Source organism: Thunnus thynnus, chromosome 7 (assembly GCF_963924715.1).
Source record: "Thunnus thynnus chromosome 7, fThuThy2.1, whole genome shotgun sequence".
Lineage (NCBI taxonomy): Eukaryota > Metazoa > Chordata > Actinopteri > Scombriformes > Scombridae > Thunnus > Thunnus thynnus.
This window is the reverse complement of record NC_089523.1, coordinates 21,509,843-21,527,662: the sequence shown is the minus strand read 5'-3', so window position 1 is coordinate 21,527,662 and position 17,820 is coordinate 21,509,843. Positions and strand designations below refer to the sequence as shown.

Sequence of the window (17,820 nt, the reverse complement as noted above, 5' to 3'; positions counted from 1 at the left end):
ATAATGTTAACATACTATTTCAGATTGAAATTCACATCAACATCCTGGTGTGTTTGGAGTTTGCTGCATTGTTCCTGAATTATTCATTTACACACAGAGCAGACAAGCATTTGTTGTTTGTTTATGCAAAAGCAAGGCAAGTACATGTGTTTGTGTTATTCTGTATGCATGTGCCTTTTCATACAGTATGCATCTGTGCTTGAGTGGACCAGACAGACAGGCAGACTTAGAGACAGACAGATAGATGGTAAATGGTCTGCATTTATATAGCACTTTTCAAGTCTACCGACCAATCAAAGCACTCTACAACACAAGTCAACATTCACCCATTCACACACACATATGCTGATGGCAGAGGCTGCCATGCAAGGTGCCAACGTGCTCTTCAGGAGCGATATAGCGCTTTACAATGTCTCTACTGGTCACACACTCACAAAAATTGACCTGCTCTACCTCCTGAGCCACAGTCGCCCCAATAAGTAGTAGATAAACAGACATAGAGAGAAAGAGGACAAGAACATAACGGTATATGTGTAGTCGTCTCTGAATAGTCCATTAGCCCTGCAGTGCAAACAAACCTTGTTCCCAAACACAGCCTTCTAAGGCAGAGCAACACCAAGCCAACCAGCAGCAGACTTGTCTTCCTTCCTCCCAGCCCCTGTTAGCCAGCCTGCCAACCACTCTGCTTCTTGACTCCAGCTCCATCTCTCAGCCATTACCCATTCCTCACAGTGAGTCACTGACTTGAAAACAGGCTGCAGACTGCCACGGCATCAGCTTATAAGTAATCATTCTACTATGCAGAGTCAATATTGTTTTTTTTTTCTGTGTGTGTGTATATGAGAGAGAGAGAGAGAGAAAGAGAGAGAGAGGGAGAGAGAGAAAATGATGTAGACATAGGGAGGGAAGGAGGAGGCTACAAAGGAATGAAGGGGAGAGGAAGAAGACAAAAACACAGAGGCAGTTGTGTGTCAGGCCTAAGAGTGAGCTGTAACCTAATGAGTCTAGATGAAAGCTGACTGTCTGAGCTAACTCAATTCTTTGCTCTGCTAGTCACAGTTCTTAGCTTAATGATGTTTGCTCCAGACTACTGATGCCACAGCCAATGCTGGATTGCCTTTTTTTGGTCATATGTTTTCCTGTGTGCGACGACCCTATCCGCTGCTTGCATGTGTAGAATGTTGAACTTGGCCCGTGCCGCACACAAGATGACATCACCCACACTGTGAGGCAGACATCCGTTTAAGACATGTTTACAGTGCTTAAACCGCCAGCATGCCTCTATCCCCACTCATATAAACACAGAATGCGGCTGACCATGTGCACACTAGCATGTGTATGCAGTGTTTACACAGAACAGATAAAGACATATAACCAGAGCAGGAGGTAAGACTGCTGTCCATGGAGTTGTAGTTAAATACAGAGCAAGATTGAAGTAACACAAGGGTGAGGTTGTTCCAGGGAGGTCTTTGTAAGGGGTTTCAGAGATTTTGAGGGGCAAGGTGTAGTATGTACACAGAGGTGAGGAGGAGGCATGATTCTTACTCAGGAATGTTGTAAAGCTGTTTGTAGAGTCAGCAGGCCAATGAAAAAGCTTAGGCGTTGGAGCTCTGCCAAAGCAGGGGTGGAAAAAAATGGAGAACAGAAAGAAAACGGGGGAATGGGAATAAAAAGAAAAGAATGGCATCCATAAAGAGAAAGCTCAGGCGAGTTGTCCATTGAGGAGAGTTTTACACTCTGGGTAAGAATGCAGTCTCAGGTTAATGAAATCTGGGAAGCTCTCTTTAGAATTGGATCAAAGCCCTTCCTGTCCTACTGCACCATTTCTAGCACTCCCATCTCCACTGCAGACAGATCGCATTCAACCTATTTGTTTCATGCTGCCTATCAGCAACACATCGAGGGTAGGGATAATAAGACTGTGATATTAAGACACTTTCCAAACACATTCCAATAAAATACCACATCATACACACAAATAAAACAAAAGGGTCAAATAGAGAGTCAGTTTCTCAACCTTTGTGTCATAGGCTGATAATGATCAATTTCAGTTGACATTTTAAGGTTTAAGGTTTTAGATAGAAACATGCCTCAGGACATGTAGGTCATTCCCTACCTGGGTATATGTGGAACAGAGGTCACACAAGTTAATTCAGGAGTCGGAAAGGAGGCGTAATATAATCAGGATGGTGGCATCAGGGTGTTGATAGAAAAAAAGCTAGTTTGATGGCAGAAATTGTTTCATGTGAAGGAGAAAAAGCAGGAGGAGTAAGTAGTTCAAGAATTATAGTATTGATTGTACCAGCGACACAGACAATCTCTTCTTAAACAAGACACGAGTTCCATGCTAGCAGTTCTGTGACTCTGAGCTAAATGCGTGCATCAGCTTACTAACATGCTCAAAGTCACAACATGCTCATATTTAGCTGGTATAATGTTTACTATGTTCACCATTTTTGTTTAGCATGTTAGCATGCTAACATTTGCTAATTAGTACTAAACAAATAGTACAGCTAAAGCTGATGGCAATGTCATTAGTTTCACAGGACAAAATATTGGATGAATTTTGCCCTGATGATGGCACTATATGGAATATTAAACAATCTCCAAAGCTGGAGAGGGGAGCATGAATGTTTGTACCAAATTTCATAACAATCCATCCAGTAGATTTTGAGAAATTTCACTCAAAATCACAAATGTCAACCTCATGTTAGTGCTAATGAAAGTCAAGTTTTCTAGCTATCAGTCAAGTAGATGTTGATTTCACTGGATAACCGAAAAATTAGATCTGCCAATGGTGCTATATGAAAAATCAGGGGATCATCAAAGTCAATAGGACATTAGGCACCATGGATATCTCTACCAAACTGCATGATAATCCGTCCAGTAGTTGTCAAGACACTTCATTGAAAAAAGAAATATGTCAACCTCATGGTGGTAAAGTCAGTAGGGTTCATCCACTGGAGAACATGAATGTTACAAAATGTCATGGTAATCCATCCAGTGGTTGCTGTGATACTTCAGTCTGAGCCAGAGTGGTGAACAAATAGGCAACATTTTCATAAGTCAGACCTTTACAAAACAACGAGGTAGTGGTTAGAATTGCTTAGAATTACAAAGCAAACTATAGCACAGAGAGGGAAGGGAATCTATGGAGTTTCATTTTTAGATTTATCTCCATCTGAGCAAAAATCCAATTTAGATCCACCCCTCCTTGACCACATAGCCATGCAGACTCTCCTTCAAAGCGCAACATAACTCAAGGACAGTGAGTCAGCCAGCCAATATGAGCCTAATCTAATCCATGGAGCTGAAATCTGAGCTGCCATGAGACAAGCAAAGAGCTGTGATGTCACAGAGCGAGACCTCTGACCCATCTACCTGCTGAGAGAGGTGATGAGAGAGGGAGCAGGAGTGGAAATGGACAATGGGAGATGGGAGAGACTGTTTCCCTGACATTTTTTTCCCCTTGTCTGTGTGCATCAGAGCATGAAGTTGAGACATTAGTATCGTGTCACTCATAATCGCCACCTGGGGAGGAGTGAAGGGAGAAAAAGGCAGAGCAACTGACCAGTGATAGAGAAAAGGAAAAGAGGACAGTATCTTCTTCAGGAGGATGAAAACACTGGATCAGGTGTTTGGATGGATGTGAAGGCCACCACATGCACAAACACAGACAAGCATACATTATTAAGTGTTGGGAGACAACACGGGGCAAGAGTGTATTCTGCCCAGCAAAGGACAGAAAGGGAAAGAAAAACCGATTCATAGACTGAGAACTGAAACTCTAATACAAGCATACGTGTAATGTTAATAGTAGAGTCAGTCATGGCTGTTGCTTAACACATACTCATCTGCATAGATTCTCAGGAAATGCGATCTTAGCTGTGTCACAAGTTTTGTGCAAGCACACTTCCATTTTTTGTCATACTAACCTTATTTGGTACTATCCTTTGTTATTATTCTTTTTTTGTGTGTGTGTCATCTGCATACATATAACCAATGAATGTTTTGAATTGATAATATATGCATGTTCCACATAACCAATGAAATATTTTGAATCTAAAATGTGTGTCCTGTAGGATTCTGATAGGACAAAAATAGTGAAGACCTCCCTCAGCTGCAGCTTAAATAGAGGAGATGTAACTCTGAGGAGAGATTTTGAGTCAGTTTTTTCTCAGTTTTTTGAGTTGTGAGTTTTTGCTTTTCTTGAGTTTTTGAGTAGATTTTCAGCTCATTAGATTGTATTCTTTTGATATATTATAGTTTGCTTGTTGTGTTGAAGATTTTTTAGTATATTAAACTTAAACTACTCTTTTGTGAAGATTTCTCTAACTTATTAGATTTTACTTTTTGGAGATTTTGTAGCTTGATTTATGTGCTGAATAAAACAAAGTAGATCATTTTGATCTATTGATAGACAGGAACTTCTCATCTTTTTGGTCCTGATAATTCATCCATCTAAGGCTCTCAACTACCCGTTCGGTAAGACCTCTTGCTTTTTAATAATTCTCAAATATGTTTGAACTGCTAATCTGTGCCCCCCAAGAGAGGGACAAGTGGTAGAACTGTTAGGGCAGAAGCCACTGCACTAGGGGAAAAGCCTAGAATGAGGGACATACCTACCACGGTGCTGGGGCTTTCTGTGAGATGCTAACAAGTTTCTAGGAGGAGAAGAGACCTCTTTAAACACATACTGGTTCAACTGATTATAGTAAGTTATTGTGTTATTATTATTATCTTATCCGGCGATTAGAGACTCTGGAAGAAGGTATTGATTCTTGCTCACCCCGGTCACCTACTACAACCTAGCTGATAGGCAGGAGGTAGCATAGGAGTACTAGTAACTCAAACTGCATGGCAGTACTTGTGAATGGTTAAATAGCACCAAACCAATAGGAACAGGACTTCATTGGATTGTGGCCTAGACTCCCAAGTAGTGCCCAGATTGACACTTGTGTTAGATTCTGGAGCGCATCAGAACCATTTAGCAGAAGCATATTTGACATCTCACACTATTTATGTTAGACATCACTCCACATGAGAAAATAAACAGGATGACCCTTCTCAACCACAGAACAAACATTTAAATTCTTAGTGGTTCAGTTCATGTGAGCACCTCCAAACGTGATCTTTCCTTATTTCCTCTCTTTATATTTTGTAAAACCAAGCAGACTGAAACACATTCCTGTGGGTGTGTTATTTAGGAGAACTGTTGACCACTTCGACAATGGCTGGCAGAGTGAGTCCTGTCCTCTGGTGCCAACACACACAAACTGGGAAGTCAAAGACCACACAGAGAAAATTCATCATTCTCAACCTGCGACACAGAGACCTGATATAGAGAGATCTTAGCATGCAGTCAGGGGTTATTTACATTATACTTGTCAACTCATCTTACTCTACTTTTGTGTGAAATCTTACTTCATAATTTTACTTTTCATCTCGCCAAATTTACAGTAAAATCCATCCACATTATGTCACTGCTCAGCGCATTGTTTTCCTCCAAGCACCTATTGCACGCTCTCTTTTCTTTAGCGTGGAGACGGATTTCAGCGACGTCCTCCGTGGTGCTGTGAGACGCCAATTGAGCAACACCAATTAGGAAGCTGCAGATATGACAAGCCATTGGTCCAAATGCTGTTACTGATGCAAAAATCCTCCCTAGCTGTGTTTTCTGTGTCTTACATTGTAGTGAGAAGTGAGGGAGTAAAACGTAGACAAGTCAAGAGAATTACAATGATGGGGAGGTGGGGAAAACCCTGAGAAGGGATTGAGTTGAAACTGAAAGGGAGCAAAGAACGGCTGATGTCAGTGTTGCAAAGGCAAGTTTTCTGTCATCAGCCCACACTTAACTGTCAGCTGACAGAGCTGCCAATTCAGGCTTCACAGAAAAGGAGTGACAGGAAAGCTGATGTGCTACGAGGGTACTTGGAAATCTGTGATATAAAGGATACTTCCCTGCTTGCTGTTTATAGCAATATACAGTTCTTTAAAGGCTTAGAAGACACTCACTATCTCCATTAAACCCTGCTAAACCATTACAATGTGTATTTTACATAATATAACCTGTTTTACAGCTCCCAGGTTTCCCAACAGCAACGGTATGATGTCACTAAGTCGAAATACAGAACAGGAGGGCCATTATGTTCTGTGAGATGCGGTAATGTTCAGATCTGTAAATCCTGGTGATGCCAGTAATTAAACAAGAGAAGACTTTGAAAATGCGTGCGTGTGCTCGGAAACAACCACTGTACAGAAAACCTGCCGAAATGAATGACAGCGATTCACGTGAACTCAGTCTGACATGGACGCAACAGGCAAATCACACACAGATGTTGCTGTTCGAAGTGCACCCCTGTGTGTCACACAGCTGCCAGTTTAATGCGGAAAACAAGTTTCATAGCTTGTGAAACTTTCACAAAGGCTCACTCAAGCTACCATTTTAGGAAAATTAAAAGCAGGCAGCTGCTTACTGCATTTCTGATGGTTCACTATATTGAAAAGTATGCTTATGCTAACCCAGTATTATCTTAAAATCTGCTTTGGGACGAAAACACAGCAGGCCAGCATTAAAGCAGAGATTTTGTATGAGTTTCACACTCAAATGTAAAGCATGTGGATACAGCCACGGCATGACATTTGTTGTGCTTGACTGACCCTGAGAGCAGAGGTTGAAGAGAAAACATGGCAGAGTTAGATATTAGCCCCTGCTGAGGCCAGGAAGTCTTAGCTTTGCGACGTGTCCAGTGACTAGAGTAGAGATTAGCTGACGGTTAGCTGACCTGAGGGTGGTTTTGAATTTATACGTCCCAGTAGACAGCAGAGGCAATCATATCAGTAACGCTGAGAAAGCCTGACACAGCATGCACCACCCGCGTGTGTAAAACAAGCCTCTGGAGCTACCGTGACTGAAAATGAAATAGATCCACAGAAAAAATACAAAAAGATATGCTGGAGGTACGGGGTTCAAACTGATGGGTTTGCAGGTTCCAAAATAACCAGAAGAGTCAAGATAGTAGTTGAAGATGGGGGGTCCTGGCTATTCAATTATATTTACTATCAAGAATCAGATCTCCAAAATGGACTCTGCAATTTTGAAGAAAGAAATATCCTAAAAATGTTACTTTATGTTGAATTCTGACAATTACTTCTGCAGAAGTAAGGGGAAGAGGAATGGGAGCTTAATTTAACAGTGCCTCTGACACAGATAAAACAGCATGGGTCTAACTGGTTCTCTCACTGAAGGGAAACTGTAAATTGGCCAAAAAAGCAATAGCTCGCTGTATATTTTTACAACGAATGATCATGTTTCACTGAGACAGAATGACCACGGGCACTTGAAACATGAAAACAAAGACTGTTTGGGACATTTTAAAGCCATTTTTTCAAAACCAGTCTGCATAACCGGTACTGGCTGTGACCCCCACAAACAACCAGAGCAGATGAAGTCCTCAATCTCACCTCTGTCTGGGCATGCCAGTTTGACCGCTGCTCAAACAAACACTTGGTGAATTGTTGAAACATCCTCTCAAACCTATGACAACATATCGGGATTTGATGTTTGGAAGAAAAGAAAGGAGACAGGATTGAAAAGAGTGTGAGAGAGGGTTGAAATGATGAAAAAAGAAGATAGACCACAGGGAAGGGAAAATTCTAAATAGACAAAAATGACTCAAATATGCAGAGAATATCAGAGTTGGAGGACTTCAGGTCACACTTTTGGATGTAACTCAACAACCTTAACATTATGCAGTAAAAAGATGATATTTGCCAATCAAATCTCTCACTGTCTCCGCCTTCATCTCATGTGATACACACTAAAACACTCCTGAGGCCACACGCTACCTCAGGTTTTGATCCAATTAACTCACTGTCAAATGTGAACCACACTGATAATTAGTGCAGAGTTGTAGCGATAAAGCTTTAACTGTGTCACCTTCCAGAACTGGGACAGTGAAATCTACAGGGGCTAATGGGAGCACTCGCCCACAATGGGCCAGCATGTAACACACACTCACTCACTAACACGTTAATATGGAAATCTACTTAGAAAAAAAATGTATGTGTTCACCAGGCCAAATTATATATTCGTATTTTCTCTGCAAAATTGATTTTTGGTGATGCTTTTAGGTCATTAAGTTCTATCTATTTCTCTCTTTCTTTGTGTGTGTGTGTGTGTCAGGGAACATTCAGGACAAATTCTCCAACTCAGGGGGAGATGGAGGAATGAGCACAAGTGAAAGTAACAGCTTTAGTTCATCACCTTTTCATTTCTTCATTTCACACACAGAGACACCAACACACACACACACACACAGAATCACACTTAATGAGGGCACTGTGACATACTAATTGGCAAAGCTCCACCGTTAAACTAACCAGTCCATCACAAGCTCTGATATCTGTTCCTCTTTTATTCCTTCTGTCTCTGTCTTTATTTCCAGTTTAATTTCCATCTAATTGGCAACACTTAGGACTTGCCCTCCTGTATTGTTTTTCATTAATTCATCTGGTTCATTCATAACTTCTTAGTTATTTCAATTCATTTGATATACCTTTATAAAAATAAAAATTCTGTAACAATCCTCTAACAAGTGCATAACTCTATCAATGTAATTTCTACAAATATAAAGCAGGACACTTGTGGAGTCTCAACCCCAAAGTCTGAGCTTTTAGCTAATACTGCCCTCTTCTGGATTAAATTTGTATTACATGTCTGTTAAGGCTCTATGCGGCTGGAATAAATATGTTATTTTTGATTTAGATAGCATTCTCATTAATTTGATCTCAGTGTTCTCTTCAGATTGTGTGAGGAGTGCAATTTAAAAATGTTGTCCTCTAGCTTCTTGTAGCAGACACACATACACAACAATGACATCTTAACACACATTTATGGACTCCTTTTATGGTGAACAGGAGACTGCTGTGTTTTACAGTAACTGCACTCAAATTCAGCCAAAAAGTACAATTGGACGGTCGTTTACTGTACAGACTACTGTTTTGTAGTGGTAATTTGTAAGTCTCAAACCCACACATGTACACACATTCACACTTTTTGGTCCTTTAGTTTTAATGTAATCTACCTGCTGATGTCAGGTTTGTCTGAAAAAGATCTATAAAGAAGTGTGGTGCCAGTGGGTGTTGGAGGGGATGATGCTGGCCAGTACTCAGACTCCTTCTGCAGGACTTAAAAAGTATTGAAGGTCATACTGTAGGAAGAGACAGAAAAAACGATTTCTGGTGACTGGGAGTCCAGGGGTTCGAATCCTGAATGCTTTACTGCAAGTCACTCTTGATCAATTTAATCAAAGAGCATCTGCCAAATGCTGAAAATGTACATACAGCTCCTATTTGACCTGAGTACTTTGACTTACAAAGGCCAAACACATACTGTAGGCCAGTCACTCTGATTTTTTCAAACCTACCTGAGAAATTGAGGTCTAGGGAAAAAGTGCAGCCTATAGTTTTAAAAATGTGTGGCATGACTGAGAGTCGCCTTCACTCCATGCACACAAGATGGACATAAAATGATGACAACTGGCTACTGTATGTGGACCGGTCATGTGGTCATGTGTATGACTTTAGCCTTTTAGCAGCACTTGCTTCTGTGAAGACTCTAATACTTCAATTGCTGTGGTCAACCACCAGAGAGCACTCTCATGCTATATAAAGTGGTGATTGAAAACATTATCATGGTAATATATTTAAAAATATTAAGGGATTATTTGACATGCGATTAGATATTTTGATATGATAATGTGATTCAACCAGGGGCAACTTCTTCCCAGACAGGAAAAATGAGCTGAACTCTGCTATGAACAAGGCAAGACAAGACAGAGCCAGGTAAACTTTATTTAAATAGCACATGGTGCAAAATAATTGACAGAAAGCAAAGAAAAAGGTACTTAGAGAGTGTCAAATAATAAAAAATAAAACATTGTATCAAAAGCAGGCAACTGTATATTACTTATTCAAATTCTGTAATAAAAACAAATGTTTTAAAGCTGGAGTGCAGGACTTTTGTCTCCCCCCTCTGGCAGTGACAGTAATTACAAAAAACTTGTCGATGTGTGCTTACGTCATAGGCTCTGCCGTAGCCTACTCCGTTTCTACTGTTGCGAATGTAAACCAAATTGTTTTGAGCATCACACAACTTCCACAAAATGACTCGTCTCACTATCAGAATTGGATCCATGAGGTCCAATAACATCTGCAAAGCCTTGAAAAGCCACACGATTAAATTATTTTATCCCTGTTCAAGTTAGCAGAGAGCTAACTGGAAATTTGCCAGCTCAGCTGGTGGAAGTCTCTGGGAGCACATACAAACAGCCAAAGCAGGAACGTCCTGCCCGACATGCAGTGCCGCCGCTCCGCATACGCAGAGTGCGTGGGGCCTCAAGTACCAGGCAGGGGCCCCCAAAATTAAGGTTGATAAAAATGTCATGATATTTATCACATTATTACATTTTAACACAAATTGAAAAAATATATAAATTAGTTATGGACAGGCCCACCGTTGTTTTTTTCATTGTATGTACCCTATCACTCAGTTAATTAGATGTTTTTATCTAATATATAAAAAGAGCCCCCCCCCCTCCTCGAAATGGTACAACCTTCAAAGTGCTCGTCTGTTCGCTTCGGAGTTTGCTTCGGTTCGCCTGTAGCCCATCTTGGGACTCGACTCAGACTCGACTCAGGGCCCCCATGACCAATTATGCTTAGGGCCTCCAAATGGTTAGCAGCGGCCCTGCTGACATAAGATTTAAAAATTGACTGTATACTGTGAATTATCTGGCTGTGATAGGCTAAATCAACATTGCATGAACTCGTCTGGCAAGGCCTTGAATGTAACAGGTGTTCATTTATATGTAAAAGTTAAGCACCGCAGGTTTACGCCTTCTTTTTTATTAATCTTGTGGCATTTTTAAGGTAAGATATATCGTCTGTCAGAAGTGTAGAAATCAGAGGTAACCTCTCCTGCTCTTGGGAACTGATAGAAGACAGAGCCATGAGCAGGCTGCCTGATGGTCTGAGAATTTTTAGCGGTTGATATTGGATGAACATTTGTTTTGTTTAATCTGGAGCAAGGCCATTTAATGACTTAAAAACAAAAATTATATGAATTACATAAACACAAGGATACTATAACATAAGCTAGTCCAAGTCAATATCAAAAATAGACTTATGTCATTGCCCAACTGTTGGCCTCTGCTCGAATAAATCCCAACAGCACTAAAGCACAGCGATGCTGAAAGATTACTCTTCAGCCCAAGTAATATAACCAAACAAACCACTGTCAGTCCCAGGCGGGGTTTCTTAAGGACAGGAACATTCTATTATACCTAGCTTATTTTCTCGGCAGGGAAAGGTAAAAAAAAAAAAAAAATCACCCTGACTTCATCTCACATGTCTCTCAGCAGTAGATCATGTGCTTTCTAAAGGCTGACCAACATTGTAAGCTTTGTTGCCAAAATATACTGTGGCCTCCTATCAGAATCAACATCATTAAGATCAGGGGGTGTTACGCAACCACAGGAAAGGCTCTTGACACCATAGATTGAAAATTCAAAAGTCAACACTGTGGTATTGTTCTGTTATCTGCATATGTTCCAAAGCAAAGTGAATGAACAGTTGTCATTTACATTATTGAAGCTTATAAAATTAAAAACAGGAGCATCACCATATAACATAATGATGTTAAATTTAAAAGGATTAGAATTGCCAATTGCCTACTACCTACTGCCTACTTTGGTTGTCCAAAGACAAGACTAGGTCAAAACCTATTATATGGCTAAACCGTGTATGGTCGATGTGTGAAATTGTGGCCAATTTGTTACAGGGATAGTCAGTGGTAATGTCTATAATATGAATTCCTGGATATTACATTTTCATCTTCAATTTTTCTATAGTGGTCCAGTAATATTTGCTGGTAAAGTGTACTGAAGTAGCATCACATGATATGGTTAAACCACGTTTGAGTCAAAAACAAGGTTATAAATGCAGTTGCATGAACAATACTTTGCATTCATATCTTGGGATGTTAGATTTGAAAGAGAACTTATTTTAATTCTTATTATAACTATTCTAATTATCTGTTAACTCTCCCTGCTCTCTCATCTGTTTCACTCTGCATTGAGTGTTTTGACAGAGTAATGTTAATTTGGGGTGCTTTAATTGTGCACTCTCTCTGTGCCTTTTTTTCTGCCTCTTTACCTGTTGGTGATCATGGAGGCTGCAGTGGAAATTGTAAATGAAAGTTGTGACAGCATTTTGGGTGGAAATTCAGGAGGCTTTATCTCCGCCTGGTTACCGCAGTTACAGTCAAATTAAGTGCACCTGCAGAACAGTCGCCCCACACTAAACTGATATAACAGCCTACATGAGTTTTAGCATGTTTTCCTGCAAGACTTGTGTTTTAATGCTGTTGTTCATCGTTTGTAATGTGAAAACATCAGAGAAATACTTATGTTCTGGTATTTAGTTCAGTTATAAAATCCAAACACACCATGGAGCAGCTCTTGCCGGCTGTTGACAGCGCTTCCAGCCGGAGTGTCGATCAGACTGGACGGTAGAGGAGGAGACGGTAGAGACGCTGGTATGCATCTGTTTAAACAGGAGTTTAACCGACTTCACTGCATTTAACACCGGAGCTGAGAGCGTTAGAGATTGGAGCAGGAAACACAGTCACTCTGGGTCACGCTACTGTCCTCCACTTCCATCATCTCACGCCGATTCATTTTGAAAGAGCAACGGCCAATGGGGAAACTCCAGCACTCGGCCACCCGATCAACGGTGTAACTTCATCACTCAGTCAGTCAGTCAGTCACGGACAACCACAGTTATAGTCCTCGTCCGCCGCCAGTCCAGCCAACAAGAAGGATCAGGTTTGGGCAAGATACACTCACACTGTTGACAATTGAGTAGCAGTTGCATGAGATTAGTTGAGTAGTAGTGGTTGAAGTCCTCATTCGCTATAAACACACTGAATTACCAATTCATATGTGTCAACTCTTTGTTTGAAATTTGTTTGACTAAATCTGAACCATTTTCTCTTACCTATTCCACTGACCAGGCACTGAGACCTTTCAATTTTAGCTATCAACTATCAACCAAAAGAACTTCACTAGAGCTCATAAACTTAATCTTAAATTTGTTGAAAACAGCAATAGAATTTATCTTTTATCCACTGACTTAATATGACTATTAAAATGGAGTTTATCAACAGTTTAGAAGGGGTGCATATATACCACTTACTTGTTGTATTATACATGACCAAAATAATTTCAGACAAGCATCTTTTAGGTCAAACTTTCTTAAAAAAGTAGTTAGTGTGTGAATGGTAAACATTTTCTGACAGTCACGTTTCTTTTTTTAGACCTTGCTCCATTTTTGCTGCGCATTTGATTATAACTATGTAAATCTATTTACTGACACTGCTCTTTTAGATGCTAAATGATCAAGTGCTGCTCAATTTGTTGACTTATGTAAAGCACTCCACTGTAGATCAAACAATACTGTGCATGCTGCAGTCAGCTGTGTATACAAGCACCCAGCAATATCCAACTTAAATTCAGTTTTTCAGAGTATCTCTCATTAGCTGTATACAAATTTATTTACTGCTTAGTGCACAATAGTTTTGGTTTTGCCCTCAAAAATTATCACAATGGAACAAAAATCGTGTATATGTCCATACTATTATTAAGTTTTCCTAATAATCTCACAATACAATATTATGTAAATAATGATAAGTATCCAAAATCTGAATGGATGATTGAATGTTTTTTTGTTTTTACAACTAAAAACTTCAGCAAAGAAAAACAAACACCTTATTTTCAGAGGACTAGTGGAGGATTCATGCATTCACAGACCTTGAAAGAGAAACAGTCAACAATTCGAGCACTTCAAGCTTTTGCTTTGAGCGGTTCACAACATTAGTGCAGACAGATAGGAACATAAGTTATTCAGCGACAACTTCCTGACCCAGATAAAGTGGTGGGACAGCCTCCAGTACTGTGATGGTTTCTAAGGTGGCTAAATGTTGTCTGGCTATGCCCCATTACAACACAGTAAATCTTTCTTGACAAGGTTGCCCCGGATAAATCCAAATACCGCTCTCTAACCATAAACACTGAAAGGGCCTGATGTGGGCCCATAATGAGCCGTCTCTGAGCAGCGAGTGTAAAGAAGTAGTGTAACTGAATGATGGGGTTTCACCAATAGTTACCACCATATACTCATCTAATAGAGCCCTGATCTAGCATAGCCTGATCCCCGTGCCAGGTTTTGGTCAGGGAGTAGAGAAGTCAATAGACTACAGTTTGCCGTATGAAAATTTCACATTAGATGAAAACATAAACATTTTTTAGAGTTTTTGAAGTTTTGTATTTTTTGCATTTTCTTCTTTTATGGGTTTTTTTTCTAGACAACAAGTATTCAGGGGATTTGTATAAACATAATATCTAGGGTTACAGCAGTCACAAACAGTAGTAGCTGTACTCCTGGACAGGTGGGCCAGGTAACGAAACATTAAATAGGTGTACAGATACCAAGTAACTTATTAAATCTATTTTGAGGTCTTGTTTGGTTTAAATCATCTTTGCATATTGTAAATGCAAATGAATGGTGAAATTGTTATTGTGGTTGTATTTTCCAACCTTGTCATATTAGAGTCACCAGTACCCTCAGAGCTCAATGTTTACTGTTTCCAGTGTACAGATAGTGGCTGCACCTGCCAATGGTCACACTCCCTACAGTATTCACACCACCAGCAACTACTACTACTACAGCATGGTAAGTCTTATCCTAAAACACACAATATTTATAATGTGCTGAAAGTGGTTAGCGTTGAACCTAAAATAAGTTTCTACTATTTACGTTATTGAAGAATTTTCCTTAAAGTTCACAGTTACAGGTCATAAGATTTTGTTTCTATTATTACTCATCCATTTATTTATTTTCTCCTTCTTTACCCCTTACTTTCCTTTCTTCCTATTCCTTCTCTTCTCCTCTTTTCTTTTCTTCTCCTCCCCTCTCCACTCTCCAGGTGATCAACTGTACAATGATAGATGATGTGCTGGAGATGTACTACCTGTCACCATTTTATGGTATAGAGTTCTGCATTGGTTTCCTTGGCAACCTTTTGGTTGTACTTGGATACATATTTTGCTTGACGGAGTGGCAAAGCTGCAATATTTATCTCTTCAACCTGGCAGTGTCCGACCTTATTTTCATCTGCACGCTGCCACGCCTCTCCTACCTCTATGCGAATAAACATTTTGAAACCAGTCCCTTTGCCTGCATTATCAACCGCTATGTTCTCCATGTCAATCTCTACTCTTCCATACTCTTCATGGTCTGGCTTAGCATGGACCGCTACCTGCTCATAAAATATCCAGCACGGAACCACTTCCTGCTAAGGCCAAAATCAGCGCGGATCGTGACCGGGCTGAGCTGGCTAGCTGTCAACGTGGAAGTGACTCCAATGATAGTACTGATGTTCCAGGACCTGCAGATTGAAAACTATAGTCTATGCAAAGATTTTGCTAGCCTAGAAGGGGATGTCGATATATTAGGTTACAGCCTAGGGCTAACCTTGACTGGTTACATTCTCCCACTGCTTGGACTTTGTGTTTTCTCCTACCAGATTGCACATTTGCTCCGTGCCCAGGACAACACTCTACAGCGCAGGACAACTTCGTTCAAGAGGCCTCTAAGGGTTGTTACATCAGCAGCAGTAATGTTTCTGGTTCTCTACACTCCATACCATGTGATGAGAAATGTCAGAATTGCATCTCGGCAGACTGGGAAAGAGCAGCGTCTGTGTACAAATATGTACATAGAGGGCTTGTATATCTTGACCCGACCGTTGGCCTTCTTGCACAGTGTCATCAACCCTGTCTTCTACTTCTTCATGGGTGACAAGTTCAGAGAACTCCTGATCACTAATCTCAGAAAGTTTGTCAGAAACATAGAGCAGCGTAGAGAATCAGCCTGAGAAAACTCAACACAAAATCCTTCTGTATGTACAGAAATACAACATGTGTGGAAATAGTACATCCACACATGTGAGTCAGCTCTATCTTTACATACTGTGTTTTGTTAAAGTTATGTTTTTCTTTATTTCTATTGTGTCTGTCTGATGATATTATATTAATGATTTACAATTAAACAATTCAGTCTACTATTATTATCATTGCATATCTTTGGTCTTAGCAGACTATGTTTGTCATGCCTATTATGGTGTTATAGTGACTGTATCCACACATATTACAAGATAGTAAGTCATGAAAACATGTCGGGATATTCATAAAGTGGAGCTGGGGCACAGTTATGACACAGTTAATAACTTAATACATTTGAAGGCCAGAGTTTGTTGCTATTTTTATATTAATGCTCTGTAAGCATGCATATAATGAATGTGCTGATGGGTTGCTGTTTGTGTTTGCATCTGTATTTGTTGAGAAAGCATAATTATTTATATTTGTTTTCACATGAAACTGGAGGTGCATGTTTTGCCAATGTACTTCTATTTTTGGGATGTTTGTGCATTAAAGTCAATTTTGGATAACCGCTTTGTAATATAATAAAATATAACTGTAACTCAACTAATAAGAGTGCTAGATATATTATTATGGGAAGGTAAAGGGTTTGTGAGAAAGTACAGTACCAGTCAAAAGTTTGGACACACTTTTTCATTCAAGTGAAGTAAAAGGTGTGTCCAAACTTTTGACTGGTACTGTATATGTATATCTTTTGAACTAACTATGACTAACCAGTCATAATGATGTGGAATTACTGTAAGAACAGAAGTAAAGCCCACCTAATTTGAACTATATTTGAATAATATTTATGATTTTTGCTCTCAGATTTTCCCCTGTGTAATGTGAAACTTGGCTGATTTCCTGAGTATTTTTGAGAACTGCTACTTTTAACTTCTTCGACACTCCATATCTCATCTAACAGCATGGTTTGGAATTGGATTTTCTACAACTCAAATATTGAAAAAACTGCATGATGAGCATATTTGTTATCTTTTACACATACTGAAAGAGGATTCTATGAGTGTGCTGAAAATCAGTCAAGAGAAACAATTTCATGATTCGATCTCAGTTGTCTTTGTTTTTCATGGATTTAGCTGATTCCCACTTGCTGAGATATGTACCTAACATCATGACTTTTTCAACTGAATCAGCTGGGTTTTCATTTTCATTTCGAAAAGCTCCTCATTGTTTTCATCAGAAGGTTTATTGTGCAATGTCCTGAGTTGTATCGGGGCTTTACACAAAAATCACATGGGGGATAGACACTAAGAATAGATAACTGAAGGGTTTGGACTTGGCTGACTTGTAAACAGTACATATGCTTTGCATATCTACATGCATAGGATCAAAAAACAAACCCTGAATAAAAATCCTAGTAATTAAAAGCTTAAAAAGCTTAATTTAAAAGGCTTCATCTGCCATGAAAAAGTTACTGAAATAGGGAAATTGGTGTGGTTTGGTCTGGTTTATTGAAACAATATATATATACATATATATTTCTAAAGTTGGAATCATCCTGTGGTCCCAGCTCTCATGAAAGCCTCCTTCATATTGGACTGTCAGTGACCTTTAATGCTTGCTAAGGCCCTGAATCCCCATTAAACACAGTTAATTTCTAAGGCTTTAGAGCAACAGACAGGATCAGGTGTTTTCTTTCAGTCAAGAATAATCACACCATGCTTGATCTGTCATTTCATTTACACTGGCATCGCTCCTGGAATAAGCAAAGAAAAAGTAGAAAGGGTCAAATATTGTTCTGTGTGCACGTTTCTAGTTT

General features: G+C 39.7%; 1 protein-coding gene across 3 annotated transcripts; it reads left to right on the top strand.

The window, feature by feature from the left end:
- The first annotated feature begins 429 nt into the window (after nt 1-429).
- On the top strand, nt 430-16,591 carry LOC137186197 (succinate receptor 1-like). 3 transcript variants are annotated; one of them, XM_067594922.1, is made up of 3 exons: nt 430-4,485; nt 14,712-14,793; nt 15,047-16,591. In XM_067594922.1, exons 2-3 carry the CDS (start codon nt 14,791-14,793, stop codon nt 15,995-15,997), a joined length of 954 nt encoding a protein of 317 aa, XP_067451023.1. In that variant the 5' UTR covers nt 430-4,485; nt 14,712-14,790; the 3' UTR covers nt 15,998-16,591. The 3 variants fall into 3 exon arrangements, with proteins under 3 accessions (XP_067451023.1, XP_067451022.1, XP_067451021.1); XM_067594921.1 differs by lacking the exon at nt 430-4,485 and adding an exon at nt 10,668-12,887; XM_067594920.1 differs by lacking the exon at nt 430-4,485 and having other exon boundaries at nt 14,336-14,793.
- The last annotated feature ends 1,229 nt before the right edge of the window (nt 16,592-17,820 follow it).